Source organism: Macaca nemestrina, chromosome 11, assembly GCF_043159975.1.
Source record: "Macaca nemestrina isolate mMacNem1 chromosome 11, mMacNem.hap1, whole genome shotgun sequence".
In the NCBI taxonomy this organism is placed as follows: domain Eukaryota; kingdom Metazoa; phylum Chordata; class Mammalia; order Primates; family Cercopithecidae; genus Macaca; species Macaca nemestrina.
In genome coordinates this window covers 131166328-131186334 of record NC_092135.1, presented here as the reverse complement: position 1 = coordinate 131186334, position 20007 = coordinate 131166328, and the positions used below count along the sequence as shown (strand labels likewise).

Sequence of the window (20007 nt, the reverse complement as noted above, 5' to 3'; positions counted from 1 at the left end):
AGTGCTTCAGTGTAGAAGCTACACACACTCACCCCGTCCCAGGTACAGGCACTCCACTGAGCATCTACATATGTTACTGATATGTTATTGTTTAACTAGATTTTTTTTTTTTTTTTTTTGAGACGGAGTCACTCAGGCTGGAAGGCTGTGGCATGATCAAGGCTCACTGAAACCTCTGCCTCCCAGGTTCAAGCAATTCTCCTGCCTCAGCCTCCCAAGTAGCTGGGATTACAAGCTCCTGCCATCATACTTGGCTAATTTTTGTATTTTTAGTAGAGATGGGGTTCTTTCTCTTTTTTCTTTTCTTTTTTTTTTTTTTTTTTTGAGATGGAATTTTGCTCTTGTTGCCCAGGCTGGAGTGCAGTGGTGCGCAATCTTGGCTCACCTCAAGCTCTGCCTCCTGGGTTCAAGTGATTCTCCTGCCTCAGCCTCCCAAGTAGATGGGATTACAGGCATGTGCCACCACACCTGGCTAATTTTGTATTTTTAGTAGAGATGGGGTTTCTCCATGTTGGTCAGGCTGGTCTCGACTCCTGACCTCAGGTGATCCACCCACTTCAGCCTCCCAAAGTTCTGGGATTACAGGCATGAGCCACTGCACCTGATCCTGTTTAACTAGATCTTTAAAAATATATACTAACTTTAAAAAATGAAAACCATACAGAAAGATATAAAATGAAAAATAAACATCTCCTTCCCCACTCCCATGAGCCCCTCTTCTTAGATTTCCTATTCCTGTTTGTAACTAAGTTCAGAAATTTTAAACATATCCACAAGATTATATATGCATATCTTTTTAGATGCCAATAATATCATACTATATATACCGTTTTCTGAAATTTGTTTTTTTCACCGGAAAAGATCATAGAGATCTTCTCAAGCCAACTGAGAGATGGTTTATTACCATTTGCGTTATGTTTCACCATGTGCTGTACATGTGTTGACGTTTATTAGTGATTGTAGATAAATCACTAGAAGGTGACAGCCGGCTAAATGACCTGGAGATTTGCTGTTTTGATAGAGATTACCAACTGTCTTCCAATGAAATTGTGGCCTTTTTTTTCTCCTACTAACCGGATATGAATGTGTCTATTTCCTCACGCCCTGCCAACTGGCTGTTATCAGACTTTTTAATCTTTGCAAATCTGAGAAGTGAGAATGGTAACTTGCTTTAATTTGCCTTTCTTTATGAGGAAGGTCCTTCAGCATGTTCTCATGTTTAGTTATCTGTATTTCTTTTTCTGTGAATTCACTTTTGTGTCTTTGGCTTGCTTATTTTTGTATCATTTTTTGCTTAGTTATGAATAAGACTCTGATATATGCTACAGTATATTTTGGAGTTATTTTTAACAGGTTTTTTTTTAAAGCTGTGTAAATGTTTTACAATTTTATGTGGCTAATTTTACAATATTTTATTTTATGGCTTTTGCATCATGGGTACTTAAAAATAATTTTGAGTAATTTCACTTCCACATGTCTCTTCACTTCACATAGAAAAGGTGATTTTTCTCTCTTTCTCCCATGGTTTTAGTCCCCATCCTTCTGCTCCCTGTCCTGTCTCCAGAGCCTGAATTGATACAATCGTCTTGCATCAGAGACAGCAAGGATGAATCTCTAGTCCAGTGACACTACATCTCCCAGGGACACCTCTGGGACACAGAGAACCACTGGCCTCAATCCCCTTTGCAGAGCCTGCCAAACAAATGTGGACACAGCTCAACTCTGCTGTGCTCTTATTTTTCAATAAGAGCTCTTATTTGGCTGAGGGAGCTGACTTGTGGAAGAGCTCCAGCCGGCCCAAACATCAGCTTGTAGACAGAGAGGAAGAACATCAGCCTGTAGACAGAAAGGAAGAATATCAGCCTGTAGACAGAGAGAAAGAACATCAGCCTGTAGACAGAGAGGAAGAACATCAGCCTGTAGACAGAAAGGAAGAACATCAGCCTGTAGACAGAGAGGAAGAACATCAGCCTGTGGACAGAAAGAGAGAACATCAGCCTGTAGACAGAGAGGAAGAACATCAGCCTGTAGACAGAGAGAAAGAACATCAGCCTGTAGACAGAGAGGAAGAACATCAGCCTGTAGACAGAAAGAGAGAACATCAGCCTGTAGACAGAGAGGAAGAACATCAGCCTGTAGACAGAAAGGAAGAATATCAGCCTGTAGACAGAGAGAAAGAACATCAGCCTGTAGACAGAGAGGAAGAACATCAGCCTGTAGACAGAAAGGAAGAACATCAGCCTGTAGACAGAGAGGAAGAACATCAGCCTGTGGACAGAAAGAGAGAACATCAGCCTGTAGACAGAGAGGAAGAACATCAGCCTGTAGACAGAGAGAAAGAACATCAGCCTGTAGACAGAGAGGAAGAACATCAGCCTGTAGACAGAAAGGAGGAACATCAGCCTGTAGACAGAGAGAGAGAACATCAGCCTGTAGACAGAGAGAAAGAACATCAGCCTGTAGACAGAGAGGAAGAACATCAGCCTGTAGACAGAGAGAAAGAACATCAGCCTGTAGACAGAGAGGAAGAACATCAGCCTGTAGACAGAGAGAGAGAACATCAGCCTGTAGACAGAGAGGAAGAACATCAGCCTGTAGACAGAGGAAGAACATCAGCCTGTAGACAGAGAGAGAGAACATCAGCCTGTAGACAGAGAGGAAGAACATCAGCCTGTAGACAGAAAGAGAGAACATCAGCCTGTAGACAGAGAGGAAGAACATCAGCCTGTAGACAGAGAGGAAGAACATCAGCCTGTAGACAGAGAGAGAGAACATCAGCCTGTAGACAGAGAGGAAGAACATCAGCCTGTAGACAGAGAGAGAGAACATCAGCCTGTAGACAGAGAGGAAGAACATCAGCCTGTAGACAGAGAGAGAGAACATCAGCCTGTAGACAGAGAGGAAGAACATCAGCCTATAGACAGAGAGGAAGAACATCAGCCTGTAGACAGAGAGAAAGAACATCAGCCTGTAGACAGAGAGAGAGAACATCAGCCTGTAGACAGAGAGGAAAAACATCAGCCTGTAGACAGAGAGGAAAAACATCAGCCTGTAGACAGAGAGGAAGAACATCAGCCTGTAGACAGAGAGAGAGAACATCAGCCTGTAGACAGAGAGGAAGAACATCAGCCTGTAGACAGAGAGGAAGAACATCAGCCTGTAGACAGAAAGAGAGAACATCAGCCTGTAGACAGAGAGGAAGAACATCAGCCTGTAGACAGAGAGGAAGAACATCAGCCTGTAGACAGAGAGGGAGAACATCAGCCTGTAGACAGAGAGAGAGAACATCAGCCTGTAGACAGAGAGGAAGAACATCAGCCTGTAGACAGAAAGGAAGAACATCAGCCTGTAGACAGAGAGGAAGAACATAGTCACGAAGAGTCAGAGGCAGTCGCACAGAACAGGAAAGCCTTTCTGGTTCAATCAAGTGCGGCAGAAAAACCTTTATGGCTTTTTCAAAGATGTTCTAGAAACATTGAAACAAAGAAACAGCTCCATGTTACCAAAACAGAGTTCAAAAGCTAGTATAATAGGAAGAAGATACTTCCCCGCTAGACAATAACATCTCAGCAGATGTTAATGACCCTGCACAGCCAATGCACAGGGCTGGACATTCTGACTCCCGTGGCTGAATCAGTTTCAACCTTAAAGGGAAAACATACAGCACCACCCAACACACACCCCACCAACCCTGCCACACACAGTCATCGGGCGAGCAGTAGTACCAAACTGTATTGCATGGGTGTAGGGGCTCTGCCAGGTGGTGGAAGGGGGTGCTCACTTGGCCTACCCCCACTCACCAGCAGTTTGTACTTCACTCTGGTCCTATATACATACACACACACACACACGTACATGTGCACACACAACATATGCATACATGTGTATACATGAAACATGCATGCATGTATACGTGTATATACACATGCACATACACACACAATATCTTACATGCAAAATGTTTAAAGCAAAGATTCCATCACTAAATAGTGTTTGGCAATTGCTGCCCTGGAACATGACCTGGAAAACATGCTCACTGCTCTTTGGGGACAGTGGGTCCCGCCCAGCCCTTGCCCAGCTCTTTGTGGTGATTTGGTAACACCTTGTTATGCTAACACTGGCTCTGAGTTGAGACTCCTCCCAGTGACTGGGTGGCCTCTCAGAGTAATCGGATCAGGATTATTCCCATTGGAGATCTGGGTTAGGATAGCACTGGGCCCAACATTACTTCCTTCTGCTAACAAATGAGATCGTTCCATTCCCAAATGAAGGGGGGCTACCAGCAAGCTTACCATGTGACTCCCACAGGTGCTGGGTGATGACAAGTGCCCACCCTGTGCTGAGCGTGGAGGCAAAGAAGAGGCAGGAAGGTGCCTCTCAGCAGAAGGGCATTCCTAGACCAGGTCAACCCTGATGTGGTACGAGAAGTTCTACTCTAATACGGGAGGACAAGCCTGTTGAAGTAGGAAGAAACATCATCGTGTTTGATCCTTTCAGATAAATCTTAGCATCTCTGTATGGCCATTCCTAGCCAAATAAACACTGACAGCCAGGCCCAGGAACATCTTCACCATGGAGGGACCCACAGAGAGACAGAGAATCAAACTATAAAATTCAAGAACCTCTTTGTGTTCCTATCTCACTTTGCTGATCTGCTCCTGTAATTGCTTTTAAATCCTTTTGTGACTCTTGTTACATATCATTTCTAATTTCTAATGCTTTCGTCTGTGTTTTTGCATTTTCTTAAGACGTGTTTTTGCAGATTTCTGGACAAGATGGGGTGGGAGAACAGGGGCTGGAAAACCCTGCATTAAAAAAACACACAAACACACACACACAAAAAAAACCATTTGCACCAATGTAGAAGGACAAGAAAATGTGTGGCAACCTTGGGAAACAAGGTGTTCACCATTCGCAACTCCAAACCTTGAAGAATTGCAGCCAGAGAGAAAGCAAAAGTTGATGAATTAAAAGAGGCCATTTCTTGCTAACCTGGGCCCCTCCAGGAGGGAGAAAGCATTAGCAGGTGGCTCAGCTGGCCAGGAGGTGAGAGATGGAGGTGACGGTGGCCAAGGATTATTGGGAGCCGGCTGAGCACCCCCACAACAGCTTGGGGGTCCAGCGGGCTATTCCTTGTCCGACAGCTACTCAAAGCCAAGACCTAGGTATGAGGCACCTCCTCCTTGCCCCCGGAGGGAGCCCATCCTCTGTGTGTCTCACCACACCCTCATCTCTGACCCCACCACCGGCTGGATCTTGAATTGGCATCTCCCACCACCATCCGTGGCAGTCGTTTTAACCCACTCTGAACAAATCTGATCCAATTGTTCTTGACAGTTCTTTGTCAGAAAACAAAAATCACCTGACCTATGAATACATGTCACCACTCAGAAAAGGGCATTTTCCTAAGGACTCCAAGGAGTTACTTCCATCTTAAATATAATCACTGATAAAAATACATTCTGGACAAGTCTGATTCATGAACTCAGGAAGACTAGAGAGACCACTGCATATCAGAAATTGGAGGCATCGATCGTGAAAATCAAGCAAACTGAGATAAAGAAAACTGACTGTTAGGGAACAGCCGGGACATTTAGAGTCAGAATTTAACACACGACAGAGGCAGGAAGTAGCAGCTATGGATTGGAGAAAGTGAACGAGGAAAAAGACACACTCAAGAAAGTGGTACTAGAGGAAAAGACAGAGATTTTAAAAAGAGAGGGAAGAAGAGAAATACAGAAACGGATCTGAGTCCTGCAGATGCAACAGGGCTTCCTGAAAAGACAGAGGTTTTTTTTTTTTTCCTTTTTTTTTTTTTTTGAGATCGAGTTTCACTCTTGTTGCCCAGGTTGGAGTGCAATGGCGCGATCTCGGCTCACTGCAACCTCTGCCTCCCGGGTTCAAGCTATTCTCCTGCCTCAGCCTCTTGAGTAGCTGGGATTAAAGTACCCACCACCATGCTTGGCTAATTTTTGTACTTTTAGTCGAGACAGGGTTTCACCATGTTGGCCAGGCTGGTCTTGAACTCCTGACCTCAGGTGATCCGCTTCAGCTTCCCAAAGTGCTGGGATTACAGGCGTGAGCCACTGTGTCCGGTCCAGAGATCATTTTTTAGAATATGAAAACAAAAAGCAGAAGAGATACACCAACCTAAGAGCCTGTCACTTGAAAAGTAGGAGATTAAATGGACAAACCTGTGACAAACAGAATAGAGGAAAGAAACAAATGCAAGTGAGCTGGGCAGCCTCCCCCTGCCTCCCCTCCCCCAGTGAGACCCACTCCCTACCCTTTTCCACCTGCCCTGTGCAGCCAGCAAATCTCCGGGGGCTGCTTCACCCAGGTTTGGCTGAAGGGAGGCACTGGCAGGGTGAGTGGGGTTGGGGGGATGGGTGGATTTGTTCCACTGACCCCACCCTGCCTGCTGCAGGGGACAGAGCTCCACTTTTGGAGTCTCCTAGCTGCAGCCCTGCCAGGTTCTGGTGACACAGCTCTGGCCCCTGCCTCTTCAGCTCAGGGGTGGGAATGGATCCTGAGGGTGCCAGCCACTGGCTGCCTTGCCATTCCTGTCTTTATCACCCCTGTTGAACATGCCATCTATTTCTTGCCAGGACCCTGGGCACCACCAACAGTTAGAAATGAGAAAATGAAGATGGCCACAGTAAAAGAGAAACCTTACAGTTATACAAAACTATGCATGATTGTTTGCCAGAAATTTTGAAAATCTCAACGAATAGATTGTTCTCTGAAAATTACATGTAACTTAACAGAAGTGACATGGGAGGAAATAGAAAACAAGACCAATTCAATACTAAAGAATAAATTGAAGTAAATATTAAAGAATTATAAATGGCCTTGAGAAGAAGTGGTTTTACCAACATTTTTTTAAGTATTTCAAAAATCAGATAATAATTATGCTACATAAATGCCTCCAGAATATTTTGTAAAATATACATGACTCTTAAAACCATAACATAACCAAAATCAGATAAATCAACCTCAAGTATGAATACATATATAAAAATCCTAAATAAGTTTCAGAGTACCATAAAAAAGTATTGTATCAAGAATAGTTAGTTGTAATCATGCAAAATTGTTTAATATATATACCAAAATATAAATATATAAAATTAAGCTATTTTACCAGTAAATGAAATAAGGGATATAATATAATCATCACAATAGATATTAAAAAGGCATTTGATAAAAATTAAATACTCAGTCCTTCAGAACTCTTTGTAAAACTAGAAGAAGATTACTTCTTCTTGGACATGATGAGCAGCAACAATTACCTTTTATCAAGTGGTAACTAGGTGACAGAGGCTATCCCATGCCCTTCCCAGGTGGTCCATGGTAATTCTCACAGTATGTCTCCTTGAGGTGGATGTTTTCTTTTTCTAATATTCCCCACTGTAGTGTTTTAGAAATACTGGCCCATGCAATAAGTTATGAAATCTGAATAAGTGTCATAAGTATTTGGAAAGTACACCACAAAACGATGGTAATTTATAGATGAAATGAGAGTCAAACAAGAAAATCCCGGAGAAGCAACCAAAAAAACAATTTGAAATGATGAGGAGTGAGTAAAGTGACAGAATAAAAGATGAATTTATAAAATCCATAACTTCCCTGTATGTTATCAGTTATAATGAAATGTAGGGGAAAATGTATTCACAACAGTAATAAGAGTATAAAATAATCAGAAGAAATTATAACAATAAATATGCAGGATCTATATGAAGAAAATTACAAAATTTAAAATGATAAGGACAACTATATTTGTTAAGACTGAATATTACTAAAATGTCAATTTACACAAGCTATATTATGGATTTTGTGCAATTCCAATCAAAGTCCCAATAGTAGTTGTCTCCAAATTGGCAATATTATTAGCTGGTTCACCTGGAAGAATAGATATGAAAATCACCTATAATAAAGTATTTTATAAAATTAGGTGGTATACTTGTTATGATATTGGTGAAAGAAAAGCAGATATACACGGAACAGAGTATAAACACAAAGAAAGATATATGACTTAAAATATGATAAAAGAGGAACCCCAAAAGGCAAAGGAATGTTATTCAGTAAGAGGTTTTGGGAAAGATGATTAGTTGAGAAAAATACACATAAATCTTTTTTTTTTTTTTTTTTTTTTTCCTATTTTTGAGGCAGAGTCTCACTCTGTGGCCCAGGCTGGAGTGCAGTGGCACAATCTTGGCTCACTGCAACCTCTGCTTCCTGGGTTCAAGCAATTCTCCCACCTCAGCCTCCCAGGTAGCTGGAACTACAGGTGCACACCACCATGCCCAGCTATTTATTTTTTTTAATTTTTAGTAGAGACAGGATTTCGCTATCTTGGCCAGGATGGTCTCGATTTCCTGACCTCTGGTGATTCAGTGGCCTCGGCCTCCCAATGTGCTGCAATTACAGGTGTGAGCCACTGTGCCCAGCCTAAATCTGTATCTTACATCATTTATTAAATTAATTCCAGAGAGATTAAATGGTTCAGTGCAAAACATACAAACAAACAAAACCAAAAGTGAAAAACCCATAGGACTGCTTCATTTGTTTTTACCAAGTGCTGTGCTAAAAATGTGATACATATTTTCCATCCAATCCGCCCCACAACATTGCCACATAGGTATTCTTAGCCCTGGTTTTCAAATGAGGAACCAAGGCCCAGTGGAATTAAATAAACTGCTGGATCCTGGCCAGGCGTGGTGGCTCATGCCTGTAATTCCAGCACTTTGGGAGGCTGAGGCAGGCAGATCACAAGGTCAGGAGTTTGAGACCAGCCTGGCCAATATGGTGAAACCCCATCTCTACTAAAAAATACAAAAATTAGCTAGGCATGGTGGTGGGCGCCTGTAATCCCAGCTACTTGGGAGACTGAGGCAGAAGAATTGCTTGAACCTGGGAGGCAGAGGTTTGCAGTGAGCCAAGATCACGCCATTGCACTCCAGCCTGGGCAACAGACTGAGACTTCATCTGGAAAACAAAACAAAACAAAAAACAAAACCAAAAAAAACTGCTGAATCCTTAGCCCAAGTCTCTTAGCTCCAAAGGCTCTGTCCTAACCCACCTGCCTTGCACAAGTGAATTTCTGTGTGCAGAGGGATTCTCTGCATTGAAAAGCAAAGGGAGAAAAAAGGAAAAGACTGATAGACTTCACTATATAAAAATTTACAATCCCTGAATGTCAAAAAATCATAAAACTTAAAGGAAAATCACAATAAAAATATTTGCAACAAGTGTGATATAAACTTGTGCAAGTAGATAACAGAAAAATGATAGCTTCAATAGAAAAATGGCAAAGAGAATTGAACAGACCATTCACGAAAGAGGGATTGTGAACGTCAATCACTCTATCAAATAAGTTCAACATGACCACAATCAAATGCAAATCAAAACGAACATTCACCACCTTCACCTTGCAACGTAATATGTTTTGAAATGAAAATATTCAGAATAGGAAGGTTAGAATAAGGTAGACACTCTATTGTACACCTTACTGGTGCATACATGGAACAACATTTCTGGAAAGCAATGTATCATTCTGTATCAAGAGCCTTAGAAATATTCCTGTCCCTTGACCTAGTAATTCCACTCCTGGGAATCTATAACCAGACATGTTTATAATATTTCTTCACAAAGACCTTCATCAGTCATATTTATAACAACAAAATGCTGTTGATAACTTAAATAACTGACAATAGAAGAATCATTTCATAAAGTATGGCACATCACATAATAGAATCTTATACATCCATTAAATATGATCATTAGGAAGAAAATCTAACTAAATGGGAAAATGCTAATGCTGCCAGCAATCTCAGACTAAAATTATACGTATACATGTAATACATGTATACACAAAATGGAAATTACATACACACGGGGAGGCAGAGAGAAGAAGCAGCTACACCAGCGAACGAACAATGTTTATGCTAGTGTCTCAGTGATGGGCTGGTTACTTTTCTGCTTTTTGCTGTGTACTTTCTGTGCTTTGTATAAATACCATTTTTTAAAGTTACTCTAAAGAACAGGACGTCGTTGTTTATCAGATTTGTTTCTCCATTGCCACTGACAGCTGTGTGGCCCAGCAAGCCTCTCTGCTCTGGGGAGCTCCCAGCTGATCTCTCGGGGCCAGCCCTCCATGGGGTTGTTTACGATAAGTATTGACCCCAAACTGTTAGGGGCCTGCACTTGTTAATATGGTGTTTTTCTAATGAAAGGGGACACTGGGAGCGTGAAGTGAGCAGGGGAGAGAATCTGGTCCTCACGTGCTGCCACAGCTGTCAACCCTGAGTCCTCCCGTCATGGAACACGCTGTGCTCCTTCCATCGTCCTCAGCCCCAGGACTTCAGTTCCCTCTGCACTGACCCCCACAGTTGGAGCCTAGTGGTCTTCAGATGCCTGCCTTTCTTCCTGATGTCATGTTCATTGCCCCTGGTTTCACTCCGCGTTCCTCTGTGTCCCCATCTCTTCCTCCTGCCAGCTTCCAGGCTCCCAGCCTGGCCCCAGCAGCCGCAGTCACAGGGGCGTCACTCAGTCCTCTTCCTGCTTCCATCTCTCCGAGTGCTTCCTCTGAGGAGGCCTCAAGTGACAGCTTAGCATCCCCCGGAGGCCTCCAGGAAGTTTCCAAAGCGATCCTCTGCCCCCATTCTCCTCTCTCCTCTGTGTGGAATGTTCTTCACAGAATGGCCCTGTACTCCTCTGCTTCTGAGATGTCACTAGTCACTTTTAGCTCATAAAGACTAATTGCCAGCATGTTTTTTTTGTTTTTTGTTTTTTGTTTTTTTTAGACAGAGTCTATCTCTGTCGCCCAGGCTGGAGTGCAGGGGCACGATCTCGGCTCACCACAAGCTCCACCTCCTGGGTTCAGGCAATTCTCCTGCCACAGTCTCCCAAGTAGCTGGGATTACAGACACCCGCCACCATGCCCAGCTAATTTTTTTGTATTTTTAGTAGAGACAGGGTTTCACTGTGTTGGCCAGGCTGGTCTCAAACTCCTGACCTCGTCATCCACCTGCCTCGGCCTCCCAAAGTACTGGGATTACAGGTGTGAACCACCACGCCTGATCACCAGCATGATTTTTTTTTCTTTTTGAGACGGAGTTTCGCTCTTGTCGCCCAGGCTGGAGTGCAAGGGCACCATCTCAGTTCACCGCAACCTCCGTCTCCCAGGTTCAAGCAATTCTCCTGCCTCAGCCTCCTGAGTAGCTGGAATTACAGGCACGCGCCACCATCCCCAGCTAAGTTTTGTATTTGTAGTAGAGATAGGATTTCTCCATGTTGGTCAGGCTGGTCTCGAACTCCCGACCTCAGGTGATCCACCCACCTTGGCCTCCCAAAGTGCTGGGATTACAGGCATGAGCCACCTTGCCCAGCACCAGCATGATTTTTATGTGTTCGAAGCATTCGGTGGGTGCTTACCACATGCCTGGCCTTGGACTATAAATGTCATTCACATCTTTCCATTTTATCCTCTCAATAACCCAATGAAACAAGGAAAAGACAAACAACCCTGTTTTCTAAATGTGCAAAGGATCTGAATTGACGTTTCTCCAAATACGAATGGCCATTAAGCATGAGAAAACAGGTTTGGCATCATTAACCATTAGAGAAATGCAAATTAAAACCACAATAAGATGTCCCTTCACACCCACTAGGATGGCTATAATAAAAAAGACAATAACAAGTGCTGATAAGAAAGTGGAGACGTGGGAACCCTCAGACATTGCTGGTAGGAAGGCAAAATGGCAGATCCACCAAGGAAAGCAGTTTAGCAGTTCCTCAAAATGTTAGACTTAAATGACCCAGCAATTCTGCTCCTAGATATGTACCCAAGAATGTTGAAAATATATGTTTGCACAAAACCTTGTATGTGAATGTTCGTCACAGCATTATTCATTATAGCCCAAAAGTGGAAACAACCCAAATGCCTGTCAATTGATGAATGGATAAACAGAATGTGGTTCTTTCAATACAGTGGCTCATTAGTCAGCCCTGGAGAGGAATGATTCACGCTGCAACACAGATGAAGCCTGAGAGCATTGTGCTCAGTGAAAGAAGCTGACCCCAAAATCCACATGTCGTATGCTTCCAGTTATGAAACATCCGGAAAAGAAATAAATCCGTAGACAAAAAGTCATTTAGTTGTTGCCAGGGGTTGGGTGGAGACGGAATAGGGAGTGACTGCAACGGGTACAGGGTTTCTTTCTGAGGTATTGAGAATGTCCTTGAATGAGACAGTGGTGTTGGTTTCATAACATTGTGAATGCACTAAAAACACGATAAAGAATTGTACACCAGGGCTGAGCATGGTGGCTGATGCCTGTGATCCCAGCATTTTGGGAGGCCGACGTGGACAGATTACCTGAGGTCAGGAGTTCGAGACCAGTCTGGCCAACATGGTGAAACCTCATCTCTACTAAAAATACAAAAATTAGCTGGGTGTGGTGGTAGGCACCTGTAATCCCAGCTATTTCGGAAGCTGAGGCAGAGGACTGCTTGAACTCAGGAGGCAGAGGTTACAGTGAACCGAGACCACACCACTGCATTCCAGCCTAGGCAACAACGGTGAGATTCTGTCTCAAAAAGAAAAAAAAAAAAAAATTAGCCGGGCATGGTGGTGTGTGCCTGTGATACCAGCTACTTGGGAGGCTGAGGCAGGAGAATTGCTTGAACCCGGGAGGCAGAGGCTGCAGTGCACTGAGATCGCGCCACTCTGCACTCCAGCCTGGGCAACAGAGCAAGACTCTGTCTCGGAAAAAAAAAAAAAAATTAAGAATTGTACACCATAGAAAGGGTGATTGTATAGAATATGGATTATACTTCAATTTGTAAAAATAACCCAATGAGTGGGCTTTGGCCTTGTCATTGTCACTCCACCCGTGAAGAGGCGGGGTTGGCACATTAGCATTTGCAAATGCAGCACACCACAGCCAGCCGACCACAGAGCCGCGCTCCTCAGGAGTACACAACATGGTACGAATTATAGAGGGAAGAGCAGAGCTTCTCTCACTCTACGTCTGGGGTGGGGAGAAAGGCCTGTCTGCAAGGACCACATGTCGTCATGACGCAAGGGTTCATGTGCAGGGAGATGGCACCAATTGAGAAATGCTGATGTGAAGCTGCATGCAGTGGCTCACACTTGTAATGCCAGCACTTCGGGGGGCCAAGGTGGGAGACTGACTTGACTCCAGGAGTTAGGGACCAGCGTGGGCAACATAGCAAAACCCTGTCTCTACATAAAAAAGGTTAGCCAGGCTTGGTGACTTGCACCTGGAATCCCAGCTACTCAGGAAGCTGAGGCAGGAGGATCGCTTGATCAAGCGAGGCTGCAGTGAGCCGTGACTGTGCCACTGCACTCCAACCTGGGCAACAGCGTGAGATCCTGTCTCAAATAAATAAATAAATAAATAAATAAATAAATAAATAAATAAGGCCAGGTGCGGTGGCTCACACCTGTAATCCCAGCACTTTCGGAGGCCAAGGCAGGTGGATCACGAGGTCAGGAGTTCGAGACCAGCCTGGCCAGCATGGTAAAACTCTATCTCTACTAAAAAATACAAAAATTAGCCGGATGTGGTGGCGGGTTCCTGTAATCCCAGCTACTTGGGAAGCTGAGGCAGAAGAATTGCTTGAATCTTGGAGGTGGAGGTTGCAGTGAGCCAAGATCACGCCACTGCACTTCAGCCTGTGTGGACAGAGCAAGACTCTGTCTCAAAAAAGAAAGAAAGAAAGAGAGAGAGAGAAAGAAAGAAAAGAAGGGAAGGAAGGAAGGAAGGAAGGAAGGAAGGAAGGAAGGAAGGAAGGAAGGAAGGAAGGAAGGAAGGAAGGAAGAAAAAGGCTGGGTAAAGTGGCTCATGCCTGTAATCTCAGCACTTTGGGAGGCCGAAGAGGCCAGATCACCTGAGGTTAAGATAAAAAGAAAAAAATTAGCCCCGCGTGGTGGCAGGCACCTGTAATCCCAGCTGCTTGGGAGGCTGAGGTAGGAGAATCGCTTGAACCTGGGAGGCAGAGGTTGCAGTGAGCCAAGATTGCACCACTGCACTCCAGCCTGGGCGACAGAGCAAGACTCTGTCAAAAAAAAAAAAAAAAAAAGAAAAGAAAAGAAAAGAAAACCCACAATAAGTGCTGATTGTGTTCATGAATTTATGAATTTGACCTACCAGGTAGACAAACATGCAAAGCACCAAAGCTGGAGCCTATTTCTGGACCCGAAAGGACTTTTCTGGGGGCTGAGTATAGGCACAGAAACCCTGGAGAGACTCCGTTTTAACATGCTTGCTCTGCATCACTTCACATGGAAGGTACAGTTAGTGAGTGAAATACATAGGCCTTCCAGGGCACATCACCCCTTCCTGGTCTTGCATACAAAGAGAGAACTCGGCACAGTCAGCCTTGGACAAAGCCCCTTGGCCTGCTTTCTGGTGTGAACCAGATGTCAGTAGTTCTGGCTACTGCCTGAGCCAGCATTTTTTCCCACTGACTGTCAATATCAGGTATGAAAAATAGTGCCTTGTTGCATTTGCACAAAAATAATTAACAGTGTCTATTTTACTGAAGCTTCAAAAGGGGGACTTAGCCACCGCTCATACCACAGCTTTCCACCTCTGTTGGACTCTTTGAGGTTAGGAGTTCTGCCCTCCCAAGCCCCTTCTTTGTGACTCCATCACCAGGAGTTCCCTCTCCAGGTTTTTCCCCGCCCCACACAGGACACCTTATGGTCTCTGTTCTCGCTTCCAGGAAGAGCATACGTGCAAGTCCTGGCTCTGTTATTTGTTAGTCCTGTAAACTAGGCCTGTTCCATAAACCACTCTGTGCCTCAGTTTCCCCATCTGTAGACTGGGGATAATAGGACTTCCTTTGAAGGTCTTCGTGGACATCAAATGAGTCAATATAAGCCTCGAATGGTGCCTGGCACATAGCTTTTTGGAAGTTGCCTGCTGTTGTTAGGCAGAGCAGGTTGGTAACAACCTTCTGTTAGCGGAGCAAGGTTTAGGGTGTGCTCTGTTCGACAAAATTCCCCTCGGAGAAGGCACTCAACATGTGCAGAAGAAACAGTGTAACAAGCCCCTAGAGGCCAACAGACATCCCTCTCGGGCTTTCCCCTCTTTCTTGTGGTGTAGGTGAAGCCACTGGGTCCAGGACTGTCTGGTGCACTGTCTACACTGCCCCCGGAAAGGGGTGAGCCGGACCCTGCCATGGTGCCTGGGTGGCATGTGGACGGCCACGTGTGGAGGGAAACCAAAACCACAGTCAGCTGTGGCCAGACCAGGTATTGGTTTCTGAGCCAAAGGCAGCCACGTGCCTTCGCCTCCCCCATGAGAGAAGCCCCTCTCTCTGGAGTGGCTGGGTGGGAATGCCGCCCTCCTGGGCTGCTCCAGGCTGGATGGCAGCCAGCTGAGCTGGCCACCTAGGCCCAGTCCTGGGCCCCGGCTGCTCCTGCAGAGAGGGCAGCGTGTATCTTGATGTTGGGCCTTTGATCAGCTTTGCCTGTGCAGATTGCGTAAGGGGATGCTGGCTCAGCCGGCCCATGGACCTTACATTGACTGACCCCATTCCCAAGGCATCTCTTCTTTGCAGCATGAGGCCCTGCCAGGTGTGCTGGCCCTTGCATGGCAGGAGAGGGCATGAGCCTGACAGCTGTTAATGTCTCCCATCCACAATGCACCCAACGTCCCCCTCAAGGCACCCACAGACTCTCCCCAGAGCAGGGCCAACTCTGTGGGGGATTTGAGTGGGGACCAGGTGGGGATGACATAGGCCCTGCTTAGAAGAGCCCCTGGCTGCAAGACGGCGGAGTTGGACTCAAACCAAGCAGCCAACTGCATCTTCCCGCCGCAACTCTCTGTGCCCCGAGATGGAGCCCCAGACGCCCCGTCAAGCAGGGCTTTCCGAGCTGCTGAGGTGAGATCAAAGCTTTCCTGCCCAGTGGTAGGTGACGGGGCTGACCTCTCTCGAGGAAATGCAGGGTTTGCTGGGTGTGGGCAGAATGTGCACTCCTAAGTCACGTGGTGGCACTGAATTGCAGCCCTGTCTTTTGATGTCCAACCCCCGCTCAAGTCCATTTACATAGTCAAATCCTGTCCTCTTTCCTGAGGGCAAAGGCCCCTCCCTGGTGAGGTTGCTCTGCTTCCGACACCCAAGGCACACTTGCCCAGACCATCAGGTGGAGACTCCGGCCATCGTCCCCTTGCCCACCAGGGGAGGCCTGGGAGGGAACGCCACTGGGGCCCAGGCAGGATGAGGTCGGGGCACCTGGGGGATCTGAGGGGCCATGGGGCATGTATACTTTTCCCATGGACTTTGCTAGGGCAGGAGGGTGCGCGTGTGGCTTCCTTCTGCAGTCACTTCTAGAGCAGGGTGGCTCCAGGTTTCCAGGGCTGGGGAGCAAATGCTGCTACTTCTGCAGCTGCAGATAAACCCAGCTGCCCTGCACACCCCTCAGCCTGGGGCTGCCTGCCTTTGCCATGTCCAGCAGGCTGCGGCCACTCCGCAGGGAACAGAGAAAACTAGGGGGTGGTGGGGTTTGTTTTTCAAGAAGTTCAATCTCTTTGCTTTAAATGACTGGTCTTTTTTTTTTTTTTTTTTTTGTATGCCCTTCCTGCCTTTTTTGGTGTCAAAGGCTGCTTTCTTTCAAGAAATGAGATGTTGGAGGATGACAGTTTGTTATCATTCATTTAATTACTTTTTAGTTTTAAAAGCTCCGTAATTGGCAAAATCCAGGGTAGCAGCCACATGAAGCCTGCAGATGTGTGGAAAGTCTGCAGGTCCATCGCGTCCCACAGCCTACAGTGGAGCCTGACCCTGCAGGAACGGAAGCTTCCTACGCTGAGCAGAGGAGAAAGGGGAACCCTGAGCCCAGGGTTTGTCTGGCCAAGGGGTGGGGCTCCTGGTGTTTGCAACCCAGCAGCCTCAGGATAGGAGGCTGATGAGGCTTTGGCTAAGAGGATAGTGGACATCTGTGGGCACCACACGTCCCTTTCTAAGGAGCAGACACTGCACACCTGTCATGACTCTGAGAGTAACTCAGTGCAGACAAGGGTTCTGAGAGAAGAGGTGGAGGAAGGAATACGGGAACTGGCCTGGAAGCCAGCAGTTTTGCCCCCAGCCAGCATGGTGGACAAAGGCCTCAGGCTCTCTGCACTCTGTCTACCCCCTGAAAAGCCAGGGCTGTTGCACCAGAGCTTTTCCAAGACCTTTCCAGCTCTGACTCTGGCTCAGGCTGATCCTAGACATTAAGATGCTCACAGCTTGGAGTCAGAGAGACCCACATCCCATGTCTGTAACTTGAGCAACCACAAAGCCCTGGTCAAAGAGCTGCATTGAAGGTTAATGAGATGGGGCCCTGGAAGCCCTCGGCTCAGCCAACACCAAGCAGCCAGGACAAGATCCCACTGGGCCAGGAGAGAAATCCAAATAATCCACATGGGCCGGGTGGAGTCAGACTGGGCTTGTGAGATGCCTAAGAGAATCTTCCTGCCCCTTCTAAGGCCCCGGCAGCAGCAGGTCCCCACTGGGGAAGTCCAGGCAGCCTGGGCCTGCGTTCCTTCCCCTGAGGCATGAGAGAGGGGGCACAGGAAGCCAGTCTTGGAGGTGGGGCTGCAGACTGTCAGCACAGGCCAGCGACCAGCTGTGAGCCTGGGTTGGCTTCCAGTGCCCCAGCCGACCCTGTAAACACTCCGGCTGCCCTTGCTTCTGCCTCCAGCCCCACAAGGCTACATGCATGCCCCGCTAGACTGGGAGCAGGAGAGGTCGGGCCACAGGCTGCTGGTCTCAGCTGCAGCCTCTGGGGGCAGATGGCCATGGCTTTGACTGTTGTCACTCACTTAACTGCCAGGGCCTCAGATTTCTCATCTGCAAAGTGGGGCTTTTGACAGGACCTTCACTTCAGGTTGTGGTGAGGATGAAATGGGCTAACAAATGCTTAGCACAGCAGGCCCCAGCTGTGAGTCAGTATTCAAAACAGGTCTGGGTTCATCACCCACTTCCCCTCCTGCCTGAAGAAGGGCAAGGCCCTCTCCGCTTGGGGGAACATTTCTGCTAGCCCGGGGATGCTACTGGAGATGTTCGGGTGGACATACCCTTCCCTGACTACACCCTGGCACTGCCCGAGGCCTCGGCAAAATGATTAGACCAAGAGCTGCAGGGCAAGGGCCTCCTTCAGACACTGGACAGGAAGGGGGTTTTAGAAAGGAACCTTCAGCAAGTGGCTGGTTCCTCCATTGCTAGCACAGCTGGCACATTCAGTAACATCCCCAACCGGGCAGTGGGAGGAGTTGATGGTGACAGAGACCCAAATTGAGGGGTGGGGGTGGGCAGCGGTCACAGCCAAGTGCTCAGGAGACAGAGAAGAGGCTGCTCGCTCGTGGTAATGGTGACTTCCTCTGCTCTCAGGCCTCTGAAAGCAGCTTCTGAGCGAACGGAAAGTCCTTTCTTGATTAAACTCAGCCCATATTCTTGGCTCGCCAAACAACAGCTGCCTCCAGGGTCCCAAAGCCTGGGTGCTCCAGGAAGGGTCCCCCTTGCCACCTTTGCTCTTCTCAGGGTTTCTGAGCTGGGCATCTTTGAACTGATCTCTAACACACCCACCTCCAAGGAGCCCTGAGCTTCCTCCTGGTTCAAAAAGCCCAAACTCGTTTTCTCGTTCCCCAGACTTCAAGGAAGCCCCGGGCACCACACAGCTCATGGGAAGCTGGGGTGTAAGATCCGGCCTCGGAGTGGTTCTGACAGCTCCAAGGCTGCAAAATCTGCCATGAGACCAGCTCTCTGAACTCCAAGGCCAAGGTCCAAGGACAAGGTCCATGACAGGGTGGCGGGGAAGTGTGCATGGCAGATCACTTTGTCCTGTGACATAAGAACAACCCATCCCAGTGCTGGGCCCCCTCTAAGCCTCTCTGTCATCTCTGTGCCCGGGGACGGAGCAGGTTGTACTCACAGCACGCAGAGCGCGTATGCCCGGGAGATGGACTCGCTGGCACGCACGAGGAAGCTCCCATCCTTGCCCGTCCTGGAGAGCAGCTCCTCCGCCTTGGAGCGGGTGATATTGCCGTGGTTCCAGCAGGGGACCATGGTGGGCATGGGCCTCCTCGGCCGGGCCAGCGGGCACCCCCAGGACCCACACGCCACCGAGGGCAGCGGAGGCCCCTCTGCTGTAACCTGCCGCCTGTTGCCTCTTGGTGGCCTCGGCTGCTGCCACCAGCTTAACTGACTGACTTCCTGTTTCAGGCGCTCAGCGAGGGAAAGGAAACTGAGCGGCGGAGAACTTCCTCATTACAGAAACCAAGCGAGAGAGGGCGGGGGGAGCCCTGGCCATCCACCGTCCCCCACACCCCGCCACGGCTACTGCGGCTCCTTCACCGGCCCTCTCCTTCCTGGCAACAGGTCGCAGCCTACAAGTGAAGTGTCCAGGGACAGCTGAAGTCCCACTGGGCAGAATGACCGGCTCTGGAGATGTCAGGAGAGTCGTGGCCACTTCTGAAGAAGCATGGCCTAGCAGGCATGGGTGGGCCCGAAGAGTGGTTCTTCTGCGGCCATGCTGACGCCCACATGGGATGCCACACCCTAGACAGGTCCCTGAGCCTTCTGCTCTCCCCCAGGGCTTTTCAACGCCCATCCTGAACCCCTAAAACACCCAAGGGGGCACAGCTTCTCAACTGGGACTACAGCCTGCCCAGGACAGAGCAAACTTGAGGGGGAGAGGACAGTCAAGCCCCACCACTCCCCTTTAGAGACTCCCAGTGGCCTGGGTGCTGGGAGACCTTGGCCACCACCAGCCGAGGGCGCCGAGGTCCAAGTGACGGCTCTGTGACTGCATTCCCCTCATTCCCAGGGGCCGGTGGATGCTGCACGGGCAGCACAGCTCTGATCCCTGCAGTCCAGCTTGGAGACACACAAAGGGAGCTTGGAGGGGATGTGGACCATTTACAGTGGGAACACAGGCTGACTTTTTCTCTGGGCTTCTCCAGGATGCTGGGGAAACAAGCTCGGAGAGGAGAA

At 47.6% G+C, this 20007-nt stretch overlaps 1 protein-coding gene across 1 annotated transcript in view; it reads right to left on the bottom strand.

The window, feature by feature from the left end:
- LOC105473898 (inositol polyphosphate-5-phosphatase D) overlaps window positions 1–19204 on the bottom strand; it is a 152759-nt gene extending 133555 nt beyond the window's left edge. The window contains exon 1 of the mRNA XM_071073577.1: window positions 18947–19204. Coding sequence (XP_070929678.1) covers window positions 18947–19089 — 143 coding nt within the window. The 5' untranslated portion in view covers window positions 19090–19204. The remainder of the gene's footprint in view (window positions 1–18946) is intronic.
- Between the last annotated feature and the right edge of the window lie 803 nt (window positions 19205–20007).